This window comes from Papio anubis, chromosome 8 (genome assembly GCF_008728515.1).
Source record: "Papio anubis isolate 15944 chromosome 8, Panubis1.0, whole genome shotgun sequence".
Lineage (NCBI taxonomy): Eukaryota > Metazoa > Chordata > Mammalia > Primates > Cercopithecidae > Papio > Papio anubis.
The window spans coordinates 62,192,880-62,210,233 of record NC_044983.1 but is presented as its reverse complement, the minus strand read 5'-3'; the positions used below and the strand labels follow the sequence as shown (position 1 = coordinate 62,210,233).

The 17,354-nt window shown below is 42.3% G+C and overlaps 1 protein-coding gene across 4 annotated transcripts in view; it reads right to left on the bottom strand.

Moving 5' to 3' along the window:
- Positions 1–472: 472 nt before the first annotated feature.
- ADHFE1 (alcohol dehydrogenase iron containing 1) overlaps positions 473–17,354 on the bottom strand; it is a 36,469-nt gene continuing 19,587 nt past the window's right edge. For all 4 annotated transcript variants that reach the window (XM_003902818.3, XM_009213124.2, XM_003902819.3 and 1 more), the window contains 5 exons: positions 15,309–15,407; positions 12,538–12,616; positions 12,267–12,363; positions 8,858–9,015; positions 473–1,002 (listed from right to left, as the gene is read on the bottom strand). In XM_003902818.3, the coding sequence (XP_003902867.1) occupies positions 919–1,002; positions 8,858–9,015; positions 12,267–12,363; positions 12,538–12,616; positions 15,309–15,407 (517 nt within the window). In that variant the 3' untranslated portion in view covers positions 473–918. The remainder of the gene's footprint in view (positions 1,003–8,857; positions 9,016–12,266; positions 12,364–12,537; positions 12,617–15,308; positions 15,408–17,354) is intronic.

Genomic DNA, 17,354 nt, shown 5'->3' with positions numbered 1-17,354 from the left:
GCCAGGTGTGATGGTGGGTGCCTGTAATCCCAGCTACTCAGGAGGCTGAGGCAGGAGAATTGCTTGAACCCAGGAGGTGGAGGTTGCAGTGAGCCGAGATCGCACCACTGCACTCCAGCCTGGGAGACAGAGCGTGACTCCATTTCAAAAAAATAAAAATTAAAAAAAAAATAAATAAATAAAATAAAGTGAACATTTTCTCTTAGTTCTCCACACCCCAAATTCCATTTCTCCAGTGATAACGTTTAACATTTTGATGTGCATCTTCCTTTTGTATGTATATGTAGATATATGTTTATGTATAGTTGAAAAAATAAAAATCAGATCATACTAATATATAATTATTCGGTAGCTTACTTTCTGCAAGTTTCCCAGTATATTACAGACACATTTCCAAGAGATTTACTTCATCTTTATTAACAGTACCATAGTATTCCACTGTCTAGTATACTATAAATAATGAACGCTTAAGGTTGTTTCAAATATTTTATTATTAGAAAAGTGCTGCCAGAAATATCCTTGCCATGCTTCTGTATGTACTGGTGCTAATGTTCCTATCAGACAAATTTCTAGACATGCAGTGAATTACTAGGCATAGGAAATATAATTTACACTTTTGAGTTTTTGCTCATTTGCTCATGAAGCAGGGGCAGAGTATTCTGTGTGGGGTTTGGTACAGGAACACTGACCCCTGAAGTCGACCCTGGGGGTCTAACATAGTGGTCATTTGTCCAGCCTGTTTTATGGAAGGAGCTGGACTCTGAGCTTTGGGGAATTTCTTGCAAGATAAATTTATATCCCACCTATACTGGTAACAGCTAAGTTATGCCAAAGATTAAAAGACAAAGCCTTAGCTAAATCAGCTCTTGCTCTCAGCACTACAATGGCCAGTGGTAATTCTTTCAGTTAAAATGACAACTAATACAGTTTCATTGAAGCTTCAAACAGGGCAGCCAGATCCTCTTCTGACTGGGGACGGGGTGCAAGCTTGGTGACCCTTTCCTGAAACAGTAAATGAAAGGAGTTACCCAGGGCTTTGAAAAGGCAGTTTGTAAAAGCTACAAAGTTATGGAAATTAACTTGGTCATAAGAATAAATGACTTGATAAATGCTGTATCTTTAAAAACGGTATTTCTTGTATGCTTCATATGACTGGACCCCCAGCTCGGAGGTTTATCACATATCACATCATACCTCTTTCCCCACAGAGCTTTCAAAAGCCACTGCCCTTTGCCTTATGCCCTGGCAACAGCCTTCTGCCCAAACCAACCTTGGGAAAAACACCCCTATCATGACAAAACTAGGTCAGTCAACAACCTCTGCCAGGTTCTCCGTACGCACAGAGCTCTGTCCTGGGCACAACCAGTGCTGTCAAGGAAGACAGAACTGGGTCATCCCCGGCATCTAAGGCCATGTATTTTGCAACTTGGACTTAAGGTATATTCAAAAGGACTTCAGTAGAACATTAACTTTCATGCTATGTGCAACAAGTGGCTCCATTTTTTTCTATTAACTAAGGTTTCATCTCTGCGTTCCCAAGTAAATCCAGTGATTTTTTAATTGCTCCAACGATTATTGAGTCAATTCAGCAAAGACACCCAGCACATCCTACTTCTGTTTATATTCTGGTCAGTAGCTTCCCGGGGACAGGGGCTAAAAAGTACAGCGATGACTCCCCTGGTGCCTGTATGAAAGTGAGGAATGTCCAATTTGAGGTTCCATTTTCACGGGTCTCTGGGCATGTTTTCTGTTGCTGGCATGTGTTTGGGAGTGTAGCTAGTGGAAGGGAAGCTTGTGAGGCCAGGGGCTCAGCTGTGTGCGCTGCTTTCTGCCCTGCGCCTACCGAAGGGCTTGACACAGTAAGTAGATGCTCAACAGTTATCTGCTGAATTAGTGAAGATGGTGTGGAGGGGATACTGGCATCTCAAAGTTCACATATACAAGATAGAACTCTGACTCTCCCACCCCACCGCTCCTCCTATTTTCTCATCTCAGAAATGACACCTAATAGCTCAGGCAAAACCCAGAAGCCAACCTTGATTCCCCTTTCCCTTGCTCTGCAAGTTCAACTCATCAGCAAGAGTGTCAGTCCTACCTCCAAAATGAAGCCCCAGTCGGAGCGCTTCTCACCTCCTGTGGTACCACAACCAGCATCCAGGGCACTGCTATCACTCACCTGTCCAGCTTGAAAACCTTCCTAAAATGTCTGTTTCCACTTTTGCTCCATTCTTGCCCCGCAGAGGTCATTCTTCCCACAGCAGCCAAAGTGATTTTTTTCCAGTATAAACTGAATCCTACCATTCCTGTGCTTAATGCTCGCAGATAAATTCCCGTGGCAATTACAACAAAACCATGGCCTCTAAGGCTACCCTGATCTGGCTCTGTTTCCCACCCCAGCTCTAACACCTCACTTAGTCCCACCATCCCTTTTAAGTTCCTTGAACATGCCTACCTTGACCCTGCCCCAGGGCCTTCCCCTCTGCCTGGAAAGCATTGCCCTATCATCCTGCACCTTCCCAACAGCCTGGCTGGAGTTCTCTCCACACTTTCCCCATGAGATCACTCTCTATTTCATTATGCAGATTTTCCTTCATACACTAATCATTATCTGAAATGATTTCATTTGTATCTTATTTATAGATGTTCACTGTCTCCCCTCACTAGAAGGTAAGCTTCACAAAGGAGAAAAGTGACTTTATTTTCCTTCTGTTAGTGTACCATACAATGCATGGTATACAGTAGGCACTCAATCAATATTTGTCAGGTAAAAGGAATGAAAAGAAGGATGGATGTATTCAAAAAATTCACTCAAAATGGATAACAAACCTAAATGTAAGAGCTAGGACCCTAAAACTCTTAGAAGAATAATTAGGGAAAAATCTTCATGATATTGGATTTGGCAACGATTTCTTGGATATAACACTGGAAGCACAGGGAGTCCAGTGCGGTGGTTCACACCTATAAGCCCAGCACTTTGGGAGGCTGAGGCAGCCGGATCACTTGAGGTCAGGAGTTCGAGACCAGCCTGGCCAACATGGTGAGACCCTGTCTCTACTAAAAATACACACACACACACACACAAATCAGCTGGGTGTGGTGGCGGACAGCTGTAATACCCCCTACTCAGGAGGCTGAGGCAGGAGAATCACTTGAGCCTGGGAGACGGAGGTTGCAGTGAGCTGAGACTGCACCACTGCACTCCAACCTGGCCAACACAGCAAGACTCTGTCTCTAAAAAAAGAAAAAAAAAGAAAAAAGAAAAAGCACAGGGGAAAAAAACCCAGATAAACTAGACTGAATAAAAATTTAAAACTTTTGTGCATCAAAGGACACTGTCAAGAAAGTGAAAAGACAACAAAATTTTTAAAAATTGCAAATCATATATCTGATAAGGGATTAATATTCAGGATATAAAAATTATTCTGGTTGGGCGCGGTGGCTCATGTCTGTAATCCAAGCACTTTGGGAGGCTGAGGTGGGAGGATCACGAGGTCAAGAGATCGAGACCATCCTGGCCAACAAAGTGAAACCCCGTCTCTACTAAAAACACAAAAATTAGCTGGGTGTGGTGGCGTGCACCTGTAGTCCCAGCTACTCAGGAGGCTAAGGCAGGAGAATTGCTTGAACTCAGGAAGTGGAGGTTGCAGTGAGCCAAGATCACACCACTGCATTCCAGCCTGGTGACACAGCGAGAATCTGTCTTAAAAAAAAAAAAAAAAAAAATTTCTTCTTGCAACTCACCAACAAAAAACCTCAAACAGCTCAATTCAAAAATGGGCATAGGACTTGATTAGTTATTTCTCCAAAGAATATATATAAATAGCCAATAAGCACATGAAAAGATGCTTACCATCCTTAGTCATCTGAGAAATGCAAATCAAAACAATAAGATACCACTTCACACCGTTAGAATGGCTATTCTACACACACACAGAAATAAAAATAACAAGTGTTGTTGAGGATGTGAAGAAATTGAAGCCCTGGTGCACTGTTAATGGAAATGTAAAATGGTGCAGCCACTACAGAAAACAATTTAGCAGTTCCTCAGAAAGTTAAACATAGAGTTACTACATGATACAACAATCCTACTCCTAGGTATGTACCCCCAAAGAATTGAAAGCAGGGACTCAAGTAGATACTTGTACACCAATATTCATCACAGCATTATTCATAACAGTCAAAAGGTGGAAACAACCCAAGTGTCTATCAATAGGTAAATGTATAACCAAAATGTAGTATATCCATACAATGGAATATTATTCAGCCATAAAAAAGGAATAAAATTCTGACACATGCTACAACATGGATGAACACTAACGGCACTGTGCTGGGTGAAATGAGCCAGTCACAAAAGGACAAATATTGTATGATTTCGCTTACATGAGGTATCCAGGATAGGCAAATTCATGGGGACAGAAAGTAGGACAGAGGTTCCCAAAGGCTACGAGAAGGGGAGAATGGGGAGTTCGTGCTTAATAGACATACCACTTGTTTGGCATGATTAAAAAAAAAGTTCTGAAAATGGATAGTGGTGATGGTTGCACAACATTGTGCATGTACTTAATGGCATGGAATTGTACACTTAAAAATGGTTAAAATCCCCGGGAGGCAGAGCTTGGAGTGAGACGAGATCATACCACTGCACTCCAGTCTGGGTGACAGAGTGAGACTCCGTCTCAAAAAAAAAAAAAAAAAAAAAAAAGAGGTTAAAATGGTAAATTTATGTTATACATATTTTATCACAATTTAACAGATAGTTAAAGAAGGAAGGAAGGATAGAGGGACAGATGAGAGAGGGGAGGGGTGGGGGACAATGCCGATGAATATGGGTGAGGTAAAGACAATGTCACATCCCAGCAGATTTTTAAGAGACCCTAAGGAATTTTGGAAATCCATAGCAAGGCAGAGGGTCTCATTATGTATACGTTTGTGCAGGGTCAAGAACTGAAGTTCAGTGTTTGCCATAACTGCAGATGACGGCAAGTTACTTTGTTCATAATGGGAGAGTCTTATCTGATAAGCTTAAAGGACCTTGACATGATCCTGTTTATCTTTGGTGGAGCACTGCAGGACTCTTAGAAGTACTTGAAGCCAATCCTGAGTTCAGTTTCTGTTTCGCATTTCTGGCCCCCAGTGATTGGTTAAACAGGACAAGGACATAAAGTTTTTGATATGCCCCTACACATATCAGCTCTGCCATATAAAAGCTAAACTCTCCCAGAATTAAGATGTGTTAAGCAATGATGTGCTATTATTTATGGGCATGTAAGACTGAAGGACAACTCATTAACATGGGCACGAAATAAATTCAGACATCTACTTTTAGCACATTCATAAAATAACAACATTTCAGCTGGCCTGTCTACCAGGGAGTGGAAGTGCTCATTTGGGTAGACAGCGCTCCTCAGTAATGAAATGTTTTGATTTGAAATGTAAATGTTTCTTTCCAGGGGTTTCAGAAATCCAGCTTGGAAGATTAATATATTCTTGCCTGCTCCCCTTGCAGCCTGGCTATGGCAGTTGAAAGCCTCTGTACACAGGGCTGCTATTAGCTGCCACCAGTATGAGCTGTGTTTGGTCAAGAATACTGGCCTGGTTGTTCCTTCCAGAGAAAACCAATCCCTCACTGCTAAACAGAAAAGAACCTTCATCAAATGTCAACTACATTGAATAACCTTTCTGGCGATGTTCTTTGCAGGAGCCAGTATATTCTCACTACCTTAATCCTGGAGATGCTAATAAGTGAAGATTAGTCTACTGCGTGTGTAAAACTCTGAAATGGCCACAGCATTCCTGTAAAACAGTCACTGCCATCAAACAAACAAACAAAATTCCATAGTAGTTATTCATCTGCAAAATGGACAAGCTTATTTCTAAGATTCCTACCAAAGTCCTATCAATCTGTGAATATATGTATAGCTCAATCATGTAGACTCCAAGTGAACCTAGAGCTAGTTAATTAAAATTAACTCTATTTCTCTGAATCATGAAAACATGATCAGAGGGAAAAAGGCAGCAGATGCCTTAGGGTGCTTTATGAATACAGCTTGAGGAAAATCTGGCTTCCCACTTTAAGACACAACTTACATCCAAAAGATTCCATTTACCTCCCATCTTTTGTGAAATTAAGAAATTTGTTTTGCCCAATTAAAGTTTTGCTATCTGTGATTTCCCAGCATCGCATGTGCACGGAGGCATTCAGAGTGGTATCTAATCAACTTGCTATTGAGTGTTAATTTAGTGCTATTTGAGTGGTCTCAAATGTTAGGCTGGATCTGCTGCTGTGTGGAATCGCTTCGAAGGTGACAGTCTGGGCCGTGTATGGTGGGTCACGCCTGTAATCCCAACACTTTGGGAGGCCATGGTGGGCAGATCACCTGAGGTCAGGAGTTCGAGACCAGCCTGGTCAATATGGTGAAACCCCGTCTCTCCTAAAAATACAAAACATAGCCGGGCATGGTGGTGTGTGCCTGTAATACCAGCTACTCGGGAGGCTGAGGCAGGAGAATCACTTGAACCTGGCAGGCAGAGGTTGCAATGAGCCAAAACTGCACCAATGCACTCCGGCCTGGGCAACAAGAGTGAAACTCTGTCTCAAAAACAAAAAACCAAACAAACAAACAAAAGAAAGTGACAGTCTGACCGCAGTAGAATTAGAACAGTAAACACCTGTCAGTGTGCACTGATGACCAGCAATCAAATGGCCAAGGATATCAGACAGTTTCATCTGAAAATCATGGATACCATTCTTGGAGGTGGACACACACATTTTCCTGAACAATTTCCTGGGCTAAACAAGCAGAACCTTTTGGAGGGCCCCTGGCAGGGTGGACAGTGTCACTGGGACCATGCCATGAAGCCAGAAGCTACATTAAAATTGCGGTGACTGCCAGGTACTGTGACTCATATCTATAATCCTAGGACTTTGGTAAGCTAAGGCAGGAGGATTTCTTGAGCTCAGGAATTTGAGACCAGCCTAGGTAACACAGTGAGACCTCATCCGTACAAAAAGTAAAAAAAAAATTAGCCGGGTGTGGTGGCACACACCTATAGTCTTGGCTACTCGGGAGGCTGAGGACAGGATCACTTGAGCCTGGGAGGTCAAGGCTGTGGTGAGCTATGATTATGCCACTGCACTCCAGCCCTGTCTCTTCCCTGGGAAAAATTCACTATGACCATTCAGTGTAGGGTGTCCCTGAGCTTTCACGGCTCCCCTGCCTTTGGTTGAGTCCTAGTCAGTATAAGGAAACTTCAAAAAGTTATCCCCAGTCAGCCATTAAAGCTTAGCTAGACAGAAGACTTAGGAGGAGAGCAATGGAGGTACGTGTTCATTTAATATGTTTACTAGCCTGTGCTAGGTGCAATGGAAAATGGATGAGCCAAGCAGACAGATTCCTGCCCTCACAGAACTTACAGGCTGGTAGGTTTGGATAAAATAACTGTGAGGGCCTTAGAGGGTCTGATTTTTTTAGTGATTTGGTCCCTTGGACTTATGGGTTAGAATTAAGGGTTAGTCCAGGGTCTCTGCTATACTTTGAGACTCCTTTATTTCTTGTTCATTTCTATTTCTATATGCAATTGAATTCACTGAGCCTGAATCCAAATCAGGGAAACTGGTGGCTCATGGACTACGTTTCATTTGTGCATTGGAAACCAGGGAATTCAACACAAACATCCAGATTGCTGATTTTTCTTGAGAGTTGGAAGTTCTACCAACACTGGGACCTGAATTTCTGCTTGGTGATGATAAACTGTAGCTGAGCTGCTCACCCAATTAGATGGGTCACAAATATTATCTTAAGTGAATGGTGAGGCTATCAACATTCTAAGCACTAGCAAAGTGGGGAGGAAGAAGCTACTTTGAGGCCCTTGCCTACTTGGAGTGGGGTGAGGGAAAAGCACCAGCACTTGTGGCAAGCGGGCTGCTGTGTGAATGGATGTTTCAGCTGCTAACTCTGTTTCATGGTCAAGGAGAGATCCACAATGCCTTAGCATGTGGCAGAAGATCCTTATCCTCATACCCTCATAGCATTGAGGTGACCTCTGCCTTTCCCATACTGGCCAGGAGGACTAAAGGAGTATTCTGGGCATGGTGACTATGATGTGGTCCACCAATAAAGTGCTCATGCTCTGAGCTCTCTGCTTTATAGTGAATTGCAATGAACAGGACCTTGGCCTATTAGGATCTGATGTGCTAGCTCAAGAGAGGTCCACTGAGGGATCAGAGCTCTTCATGAGAACCTCGGAAGAGCAAACTTTACACCTAGTATGACTCTACTGAATTAGGGATGCAGCTCCATTTACATTCTTCACAAACATTTAAGAAATGAAACCAGATCCATAGTGACACAGGTATGTATCAAGTATACAATCTCCCACATTCATCAAAAGCAATTTGGTGATAGTGTTAGTTGAAAGGCCATGCCTATTCTTCACAAAATAGTAGAGATCTGTAACTTTTTTACAATGGAAAATAATATTGGTGGTCCTTTTGGAACAGCTTCACATAGTTATTTATAGGAGCCCTTCAAAGAACAGAAATGGGGAAAAGGGAAATTTTGCCATAGTTCAAGATCAGTTTGGTTGTTTTTGCCTTGAATTTTCATCAAGGATCCATCCCTTCATGAAAATTTTCATAAAAGCCTCACCTCAGCTACAGCTGTATGGATGAACAGAAAGGCGAGGGCCTGGCTCTGTTGCACCAGGAAAGGACAGAACTGCTGTCTGCTGTGGAAGAGATCCAAGAACCACCGGGGACCCCTGGTTTCCATCCCCGCTGGCCCACCACCAATGGAGCATGTCTTTCTGGGGGCGCTGGACTCCTTCGCAGGGAGTGAGGAGCGTGCCGGTCTCTTACCTGGGGCAGCGTCCCTTTCACTAGTGCGGGGATATCAGCTTTGGAGTAACCAATGGCTGCTAGGCCATCATCAACATCCAGATCAAATAAGAATTTGCGGAGCGTGTCTGCTAACACCAGCCCTGCATCTTGGATCCTGGTAGTGCGAGTATCAGCTCCTAGAAGACATAAAGCACTGACTGTAGGGAGAGGTGAAGAAACTGGCTCTGGGTGGTGTTCAGTCACAAGATCAGTGAATACACCATGCACACCCACGGGGTCTCCCTAACGCCCAGCACGGGGCCATGGTGTGCCTCCCCAGGAGGGCCAGAGTTGGCTGGGGAAGCTCACTTAGCTCCGATATTTCAGAGGGGCTCCAGGTCCTACATGCTGGCCCCTTGTGTGGTGGGAAGAAGAGGAAGAGACAAAAAAGAGAGGTGCAGAAGGAGGCAAGAAAATCAGCTGGTGCTAGGATGGAGGAATGAGTATTTGAAGAACACATAGCTTATGTAATTTCAAGGCTTGGAATTTGCTGACATCTAGAGGTGTACGATATGCTCAACGTCTTTTCCCACAGCAACATCTTAGAAAAAGATAAATCCTTTGCAAACACCCTGTGAGACAAGCTTACAGAAGTACAAAAGCTCCAAAATTAACCACCAAAAAGGAAGAAAATAAGCACGACAAAAATGGATTATGTGTGAACAGGGAAGAAAATTTTTCTCCTCTATAGCTATAAAACTTTTAATTTTAGATTCTGTTGCCAAAGGGCAGGGTAGGTTCCTCTAAATAAATATTGTAGAACCAGCTGGGCAGGACCAAGAATATGAAGGCTCTCAGAAAACAGTGTTTCATATGCAGATAATAATGGTATTGATGAAAGAAGATTCATAAGGGCAGAATTTTTACATGATTAGTAATTAGTAATTAAGAGGCTGGGCCTGGTGGCTCACATCTGTAATCCCAGCACTTTGGGAGGCTAAGGCAGGAGGATCACTTGAGTCCTGGGGTTCAAGACCAACGTGGGAGTGAGACCCTGTCTCTATTAAATATATGTATGTGTGTATATATATACACACACACATATATATACACATATATACATATACATATATACATATATACACACACATAAATATATATGTATATACGTATATATGTATATATATGTGTGTGTATATAATAAAAATTTAAAAATGCACATAATCATGGAAATGGCAATCTGGAAGACCCATGCAGGAGTTTCTGCCCTCAGGCAGGGTGACAAAGTTCCCAGAGGAAGGGAACTGATTTCACAACCCTTAGCACCCTGCATTCTCATGTATTCTAGCCAAACACATTCACTGCCAAGAAGTAAAGCCCTCTACAGAGTGTAGCATTATATGAAGTCTATGCAAAATGCCTCCTACTGTAGTCTAAGTTCACTTTCTCCTGTATTGTTCAAAAGGAGATCATGACTCCTATCACCTCCATATTGAAGCACATTATTAAATTGGTTTTTAGCTTTCTCTTCCATGACAGTGAGAACCCTTAGGAATCCAGGAAAAGGTATGAATAGAACCAGATATGGGGTTGGCTGGGAGAGCAGCCGGATGAAAGGTAAACCTTGCCTGACAAGACCAGTCTGTATTACCCAGCGGCAGCTAAAATATGGATTAGGTGGAGTGGTGACACATGATACAAAGTTTATGAAGTTTTAATGTTCCTGGGAATGCTGCCATAAAACACACCATTGAAACCTCTGCATTTTCCTATGAAGTGTTACAGAAAAAAAGAGATGGTAGGAAAAAGAATATATCAGTCTAAAGCTAAGAAAATCTAAGATGACATGGAGAATCAAAATATTTCATAGTATGGGATAGCTAAGTGTAGATAACATTAAAATTTCCCATTCAGGAAGGAAGAATCAGTGGGTTCTTCCAGCCTGGAATCTAACAGAGGAACTCCCTTCTCAGCAGTGTTGCCAGTTGCCTGGAGTGTTAACTTTAAGTTCTCTAAGATTTTCCCATTTACCATAAATGTAGCCTATGATTTGAGCTCTCCACTTATTTACATGGTTTGAATATTTACAAAGGTAGCTGAGTCCCAAAATATGGCCGAACAACATCTCCAGTCCGAAAGAGAAAAGGGACACAGATTCTTGGCAAAGTTGCACTGTTTCCCCTCAGCACCCTCTGGGAAATGAAGCCCCTGGCCCCTCTCTGCCCTGGGCTTGTGTCATTAACATTCCCAGCACAGCACCTGGGGCTCAGCGGGAGCTCCTGCAGAAGGATGTCTGCGGTCCTTCCTACCTCCCTGGAAATAATCTCTCCAACGGCTGGGCTAGGAGAGCATAATGAAGTTTTCTTTTTAGCCTTTCCCTTCCTGCCCTAACTAAACACAAGTGGCGGAATAAGATGTTTTGCAAGTTAATAAAATATTCAAGTCTACTTAAAAGAGTTCTTGTATTAGCAAAACACCAACATTTTACTTACCACTAAAGCTATCCTGAATATCATTTTATTTCTGGTAAGATTCAAAAGGTACTGTGGATGCCTTATTATTGACATTATTTATTCTACAGTATGGCAAACAGACTCCTCTTTCAGGATATTTTTATAAAGTTTCTAATTGATCAGGAGCTTTGCAGGCTTTGATGAAAAGAGTTTCCAGTTGTTTTGATTCTCTATAATTGGGAATTTACTCTTGCTTCCTGATATAGATTCATTTTATTATTGAACATAGCAAAAGTTATAACCTTAAAAAATAAAAATAATTATACTTTCTCTTGAGATAGAAACAGGAAACAGTATTACTACAAACGTAACAGATTCAATACTCTCAGAAGCATAATAATGACAGAATTTTAGTGCTAGATAGGGCTTTGGTCAAGTCACTGACATTTTCAATCAATATATTTATGTTTAAACGTGTTTTTAAAGAAACGGGATCTCACTGTATTGCCCAGGCTGGTCTCAAACTTCTGGGTTTAAGCTATCCTCTAGCCTCAGCCTCCCAAAGTGTTAGGATTACAGGTATGAGCTGCTGTGCCCAGCCTGACGTTTCATTATTAAGCTATTGCAAAGCAATATTTTTTGGTATTGTCCTTTATGGTTCTTTTTTTTTTTTTTTTTTTTGAGAGGGAGTCTCACTCTGTCTCCCAGGCTGGAGTGCAGTGGCATGATAACAGCTCACTGCAGCCTCAACTTCCTGGGCTCAGGTGATTCTCCCACCTCAGTCTCCTGAGTGGCTGGGACTACAGGCTTGCACTACCATGCCCGGCTAATTTTTTTTTTTTTTTTGTAGAGATGGGGTTTTGCCATGTTGCCCAGGCTGGTCTCGAACTCCTGGGCTCAAGTGATCCACCCACCTTGGCCTCCCAAAATGCTGGGATTACAGGTGGGAGCCACCGTGCCTGGCCAGTCACAGAATTTTGAGTAATGGTTCATACCCAGTATTTCTGCTGTCTCCAGGTGTCGCTCTGGAAACATCTGGGCCGTGAAAGTGAACACCGCTGGGGACGTTAGCACCACAGAAAGGCCGTGGGGCTGGGGAGAAATGAAACACAGTGACTGGCAGATGACAAAGCTGTTCTTCCCTGCGTATTCTAGATATTAAGTTACTTTACCCCATACTCTGAGCAGGTGAGAATTGGCAAATACATTTATGGAAATTGGGAGGATTATAATATTTAATGAAATAATTTATTCTTATGATTTTACCACCAGTGGGTGATCCACATTGTAATCCTTTGCTTTATACGTCTTCACTAAACCTGAAATTGGGTAAGACATTCCATGGCTAGAAAAGAAAGAAAATCCTTATGTTGATACAGTTATCAATATTCAAGTCAACAATAGAAAGATACTCTTATGGGGATGCCTGTCACAGTCTCTAGACAGTATCATTACCTGAAAAAGTGATATGTTCTGTTTTCTTGGATATAAGGATATATTACGATGTCTGGGACATGTATGTAGTGCACTCATTAACAAAACCTCTGAAAATGGTCAAATTCAAATGCTTATGGAATTGTATGACATTAAAAAGTATTGATCCAGAAGTAACTCCCTGAACCCATTAATTAACATTATGATCTCAAAGACTGGGGAATTCACTTTGAAGTTTCTGTAATAAGCTCTGGGCATGTGTTTTCTGTTTTTTCCTGGCAGCTCCTTGGCAGTGTGCTCCCAGATGATGTCAGGGGAATTTTGTGAGTCAGGATGTGCTGTATTTGATGATGTGCAAGCTTGACCCACCAGTGATCTGCCCCACCAGTAACTGACAGATCCCTTCAAATGTTACATACTCATGGAGTCCAATCAGAAATGATTATTCTAGCCTGACAGGCTATGTTAATCAGTTCTGGTTTGACTGATTTCTCTGGCCTGAATTCTACCCCAAGGATTTGTTTAGATTTAGTTGACATCAAGAAATGGCATCATGGTTTTTGTTTTTACTGAAAAATTCTTTTTCTTTTCTTTCTTTCTTTTTTTTTTTTTTTTGTGATGGTATCTCAATCTGTCACCCAGGTTAAAGTGCAATGGTGTGATCATAGCTCAATGCAACCTTGACTTCCTGGGTTCAAGTGAGGAAGGATCCAGCCACCATGCTCAGTGAAAAAATTTTTATATCCTCCTGAAATATTGATGAACAAATAGGAAAATATTATAGTTTTTTGTTGTTTTTGTTGTTTGAGTTTTTTTGAGACAGGGTCTCACTCTGTTGCCCGGGATGGAGTGGTGCAATCCTGGCTCACTGCTGCCTTGACCTCCCTGGCTTAAGCGATCCTCCCTCCTCAGGATGGCTGAGACTACAGGTGTTTGGGTAGCTGGGACTACAGGCACGTACCACCACACCTGGCTAATTTTTGTATTTTCTTTTGTAGAGATGGGGTTTCACCATGTTGTCCAGGTTGGTCTTGAACTCCTGGGTTTAGTTCAAGGGATCCGCCCAACTTGGCCTCCCAAAGAATTGGTACTACAGGTGTGAGCCACCGCGCCCAGCCATGGGTATTTCTTCAGGCTAGATTCCTAGAAGTGAATTGGTGGGCCAAGGGGCATAAATATTTTTCAGGCTCTGGGCACATTTTGCTCACTTACTTTTTGGAAAGGTGTTGCCAATTTATGCTCCCATCAGTGGTAGATCATCAGAGGCTGATCATTCCTTGCGCTCACCCTAGCAAAGGCCTATTCTTAATTTTCAAAGTTCAATGGTTTTCAAATTTAAAGCAACATACCAATAAAGTTTCAATCAAAGAGATTAATTCTGGGCTATTGACAAGCATTCTGATCCCTTTCTTTTGTGAGAGATTGGGGGAAAACATCCTACATTTAAGTTTAAAAAATCCACAACACATGGTGAGTATGTGGAGAAATCAGAACCTTCACCCACTGCAGGTGGGAATGTAAAGCAGCACAGATGCCGTGGAAAACAGTCTGTCAGTATCTCAAAATTTAAACACAGAATTACCATACGACCCAGCAATTCTGCTCCTACATATGTAACAAGAGAAAGGAAAATCTATGTCCATAGAGAAGAAACAAGCTAGATACAAAAGACCACATATTCTATGATTCCATTTACATGAAATGTCTAGAATGGGGAAGTCTACAGAGATAGAAAGTAGGCTGGGTGCAGTGGCTCATGCCTGTAATCCCAGCACTTTGGGAGGTGGAGGCGGGAGGATAACTAAGGTCAGGAGTTTGAGATCAGCCAGGCCAACATGGTGAAACCCTGTCTCTCCTTAAAAAATATTTAAAAATCAGCTAGGTGGTGCATATCTATAATCCCAACTAATCAGGAGGCTGAGGCAGAAGAATTGCTTGAACCTGGGAGATGGAGGTTGCAGTGAGTCAAGATTGTGCCACTGCACTCCATCCTGAACAACAGAGTGAGACTCCGTCTCAAAAATAAATAAATAAATAAATAAATATTAAAAAAAAATAAAAGAAAAAGTAAACTGGTAGTTGCTAAGTATCGGGGAAGGTGGGGGGCTTGGTGGATGACAGCTAGGAGGTATGGGATTTCTTTTTGGGGTGGTAAGATGTTCTAAAATTGATTGTGGTGATGGTGGCATAACTTTGTGAATATATTAGAAACTAATGTTCTGTACATTTTAAATGGGTGAGTTGTATATAGTATGTGAATTATACCTTAAAAATATGTTATTTAAAAACCCAGTAAACCACATTCAATTTAAAAATACATTTAGGTTTCTACTTTAGCTGGTGGTGGAAAAAAGAAAAAAAGAAAAAGAATACATTTAGGAACATAAAGGAATACATTTAGGAACCACATTCAATTTAAGAATACATTTAGGTTTCCTGGTAGTGGGAAAAAAAAAAAAAAAAGAATACATCTAGGAACACAAAGTTAAATTTCTTCCTTCTATAGCATATTTAAATTTTACCACCTGTCCTGAATTATAAACATTAAACAAAATTTTAAAGCAATAGCTTGAGTAAAGAAATGAAATCTCAGATTTGCTCACCACAGATGAACACCAGCATTTCCAAAGCCAATGCCAGCAAAAGCACTTGCCAAGTGCATATGAGACCTTGCTTCAAGATCATCAGGATTTCTGACAGCCCTGTGAATGATATAAACACCTAACAATAACACGTCAACATTGGCAATTCCTACAGAATAAGGAGCTGCCTTAGGGAAAGATATAGGGGCAAAAAAGAAAAAAAAGAAATGCTACTAGGTAGAAAGAAAAATTAGGCAAGTTATTCAAATGATGCCTTGTCTTCTAAATGAAAACTGAAGGGAAACATATTTTCTCATCAACCGTTTCAGCAAAAGCATAATAAATACGCTGTCAGCTGCTCATGTGATGTAAAAGCGCCGGGGGAGGCAACACGCTGCTCCCTGGATGGCGAGGGCCACTCCAGGAAGGCGCCCTGAGACTCATTCTTCTTCATTTGTCAGTGCTGTTGACGGCCCTGTGAAGGGATGTAAACATTCTCAGACGCCTGGGGCTACCTGCCGGCCAGGCCAGCGCTCTTTCTCTCTGAGACACTGCCTCCCATTGGACCCACTAGGGGCCTCTTGGTCCCTGTGGTTGCTGCGCCTCTATGCTAACATTATTGTGGAAGTGGATGTTATTGTTGAATGAGCCTTAGCTTGCTCTGGGTGTCCCCAGTGCCACTTTGGAAAAGTAAATTCTCAAAAGCCCCTTTCTGATTGTGCATAGCCTTCCTGCATTTGCTGCTAAAACCTTGCCCCAGGGAAGAAGCCTGAAGACTGTCAAGGGAACCTACTTTTCATGTGGGCTTTTTTGCAATTTTGCCTTGCGTAAGAGTTCCTGTTGCGAAATAAAAATGCACAGCCTTTTCTTCTCCTTTCATTTGAAATGGTCCTTTCACGTGGAATGGTTGGGTGTTCCTGCCTCCTTTCCGAAACCCCATGTTAGTTCCTAATTCCCCCAATGACAAGGTGAAGTAGCAGATGATGGAGCTTTCAGCCTTTCCTCTGTCTGTCTCTCCTTATCTCCCACCGCTGTGCCATTGCCAAGCCTCTGTCCCTGTCAAACAAACTGGCTCCCCATGATGCGTGTCTGCTTGGACCTAGTCAAGTGCTGCTGTGCTGTCCTGGAAGTCCCCCACAAACCTGAAATAGTATTGGGTTCCTTCCTGCTGCTCTGCTACAAAATGCAATTCCAAGGCTCCTTTATCAGTGGAGCTTCTAGCTCAAGGCCAGAGGAAGCATTGTGCTCATGTCTAGGCCTAGCCTACCTGTGGCTGTTCTGTCCATTACGTATAAATACAAAAGTGAGTCCGATTTTGAGTATGTCCTAATATCTCAGGTATCAGCTTTCATCTTAAGTATATCTTTGCTCTCTCAGGAGCTGATTGCTATTTGCTCTCACGTAGCTTATAGCTATACATGTATGTATATACTTGTATTCATAAATCTTTTACAGCCTCTTAGGGATCTTTTTACATTTTCTGCCTTTTATATCTCCTGGGACAGCAATGTCTACTATTTTCTTTTCTTTTTTAAATTGAGACAGGGTCTTGCTCTGTCACCCAGGCTGGAGTGCAGTGGTGCAATCATAGCTAACTGCAACCTCAAACTCAAGGCAGCCATCCTCCTGCCTTGGCCTCCCAAAGTGCTGGGATTACTGATGTGAGTCATTGTGCCCAGCCCACATTTATTTCTTAAGTTTAGTTCATTTGAGTTAACTCAATGGATGGATTCTGTGTGTCTTCAGACGGGGCCTGGATGGGCGTAGCCAACATCTGCCAGCGTGGGTCTCATTTCTGCCCTGGGGAGCCAAATCTCAAAGGACACTACCCCTCATCCTAGCTTGGCTCCTAGTTTGTCCCCTGGCTGTCTGTGCCTTTTAGGAACTGAAGGACCCAGTTTTCATCTGCCTGTCCCTTGGCTCCCTCCAGAGGCTGCTGGTGTCTGGGGCTTCTGCGCATCCACTGACTGCTTTTCTGGTGAACAGACCTGCTCAGGATATTTCAGGCTCAGGCATGTCATGTTTCACGTGCTGGCAGAATGTGGGCCTCCTGTTCTATTTCTATCC